Source organism: Sardina pilchardus, chromosome 3 (assembly GCF_963854185.1).
Source record: "Sardina pilchardus chromosome 3, fSarPil1.1, whole genome shotgun sequence".
NCBI classification, from domain to species: Eukaryota; Metazoa; Chordata; class Actinopteri; order Clupeiformes; family Clupeidae; genus Sardina; species Sardina pilchardus.
This window is the reverse complement of record NC_084996.1, coordinates 23,588,060-23,590,559: the sequence shown is the minus strand read 5'-3', so window position 1 is coordinate 23,590,559 and position 2,500 is coordinate 23,588,060. Positions and strand designations below refer to the sequence as shown.

At 49.8% G+C, this 2,500-nt stretch overlaps 1 protein-coding gene across 1 annotated transcript in view; it reads right to left on the bottom strand.

The window, feature by feature from the left end:
• The window catches only part of med24 (mediator complex subunit 24), a 34,197-nt gene that overhangs the window by 20,644 nt on the left and 11,053 nt on the right, over positions 1-2,500 (bottom strand). The window contains exons 15-17 of the mRNA XM_062532513.1: positions 2,089-2,126; positions 1,864-1,946; positions 1,251-1,429 (exon numbers count right to left, since the gene is read on the bottom strand). Coding sequence (XP_062388497.1) covers positions 1,251-1,429; positions 1,864-1,946; positions 2,089-2,126 — 300 coding nt within the window. The remainder of the gene's footprint in view (positions 1-1,250; positions 1,430-1,863; positions 1,947-2,088; positions 2,127-2,500) is intronic.

Genomic DNA, 2,500 nt, shown 5'->3' with positions numbered 1-2,500 from the left:
CACATCTGCCCCAACAGCAGCATCACTGGGCCCCCCATCCACCCATAACTACCCCAACAGCAGCTCCACCAGAATCTCCACCCACACACATCTGCCCCAACAGCAGCATCACTGGGCCCCCCATCCACCCATAACTACCCCAACAGCAGCTCCACCCACACACATCTGCCCCAACAGCAGCATCACTGGGCCCCCCATCCACCCATAACTACCCCAACAGCAGCTCCACCAGAATCTCCACCCACACACATCTGCCCCAACAGCAGCATCACTGGGCACTGGGCAGAATCTCCACCCACACACATCTGCCCCAACAGCAGCATCACTGGGCACTGGGCAGAATCTCCACCCACACAAATGAAACCAAGTGTTCCCCAAACGAGAGCGAGACAGAAAGTCCTGCACGTTGTCCATTACGCATGCAACAAACATTTATCATCACCAAGTTTCGCTCATTTAGACATTCCTCAGGACGAGAGTTAGCAGTGAGTGTTTGGATATTTCCCGGCGATAACCAAAACCCAGGGTGTGTCCACTCCTCTCTGAGCAGTCCTCTCCCACAAGTGTCACATCATGTCATGTGGGGAGTGGAGCTGAGCTGAGCTGAGCTGAGCCACCGGGCTCTCCCTCCACAGGATGCGATGAGAATAGCCGGATGGCTCAAACGTTTGCTCCTTGTTCAAAAATTGTTCCTTTTTTTTACAAAGACTCTGTATAGTCACCTTTTTCAGTATGTGAAAAACCATCCCCAGCCTTTTCCTCACAGATATTTTTGACTCCCCTAGACTAGAACATATGTCACAATATTTCTTTCTTTACTCTCCATCCGCAAAACCAAAACGTCACGGTCATCAATGAGTGCGTTCACATGCACACTAAAAACAGTGTTTCACTGTTCACAATTATTATTGTGTTTCTGTAGTTATCTGGTAATAATACCAGATTATTATTGTGTTTCTGTAGTTATCTGGTAATAATACCAGATTATTATTGCGTTTCTGTAGTTATCTGGTAATAATACCAGATTATTATTGTGTTTCTGTAGTTATCTGGTAATAACACCAGATTATTATTGCGTTTCTGTAGTTATCTGGTAGTAATACCAGATTATTATTACTGCTTGTCCACTCACACGAGCTTCATCTCCACCATCCCCACCCCCAGACCCCCTCCCCCACCCCCACCCTTGCGTGTCCACTCACACAAGCTTCACCCCCCCCCCCCCCCACCACCCCGGTGTGTCCACTCACACGAGCTTCATCTCGGAGGTGGAGTTGAGCAGTGCCACTAGGCTCTCCACCTTGCCGGACTCGGGTCTGAAGCAGGGGTGGTCGGGGTTCAGCGGCTTGCCCTCCTCCGGCATGCACGTCTGCAGCCACGTCTCGAAGAAGGGCACCTCGCCCGACGGACTGGGGTCCGACAGAATCAGCTGGACAGAGGGACAGAGAGAGGTTTTACACACATACACACACACACACACACACACACACACACACACACACACACACACACACACACACACACACACAAACACACAGAGCCCACAGTTACCAACATACTCAAGGTACACACACACACAAAGAGGGGCACCTCGCCCGACGGACTGGGATCCGACAGGATCAGCTGGACAGAGGGACAGAGAGGTTTTACACATACACACACACACACACACACACACACACACAGGAGATGAGGAGATGTAGGAGTAGGATATATATATGTAAATGTGTGTGTGTGTGTGTGTGTGTGTGTGTGTGTGTGGATTGGAAGTGAGTGTGAGTGTGTGTGTGAGGAAGTGAAAGAGAGAGAGAGAAAGAGTGAGAGAGAGAGTGTGTGTGTGTGTGTGTCTGTGTGACCACTTACCTCTGAGCCGTATGTCTGCACTACGTGGCAGAGCATGAGGAAAGAGATGTCAAACAACAGGGCCCGCACAGACGCCGATTTAGCTGTACAACACACACACACACACACACACACACACACACACACACAAATTACAAACACATACTGTACCAACCTATAGTCTACTGTATGTAGCCACACAGAGCATGTGGTTATCAGCGTAATAATTATCAGGGCAATACTCACATCCCTCTCCACTCATATGCTTGGGGAACTCATTCAGCCTGAGGAGGAGGAGGAGGAAGAGAGGAAGAGGATGAGGAAGAGGAGGAGGAGAGGGACAGGAGGAGAGGGAGAGGAGGAAGAGGAGGAGGAGGAGGAGAGGGAGAGGAGGAAGATGAGGAGGAGGAAGAGGAGGAGGAGAGGAGGAAGAGGAGGAAGAGGAGGAGGAGAAGGGGAGGAAGAGGAGGAGGAGGAGGAAGAGGAGGAAGAGGAAGAGGGGGAGAGGGAGAGAGGGTACACCGATGAGAACTGTGTTTATCTTTATACACTGCATTTGTGTACTATACATTGCTGCCTGAAAGTTTGTGAGCCCATGCTACAGTTGACTAAACACAGGAATAAAAAATCTGATAAAAATGTTTTGGAAATTGATCTT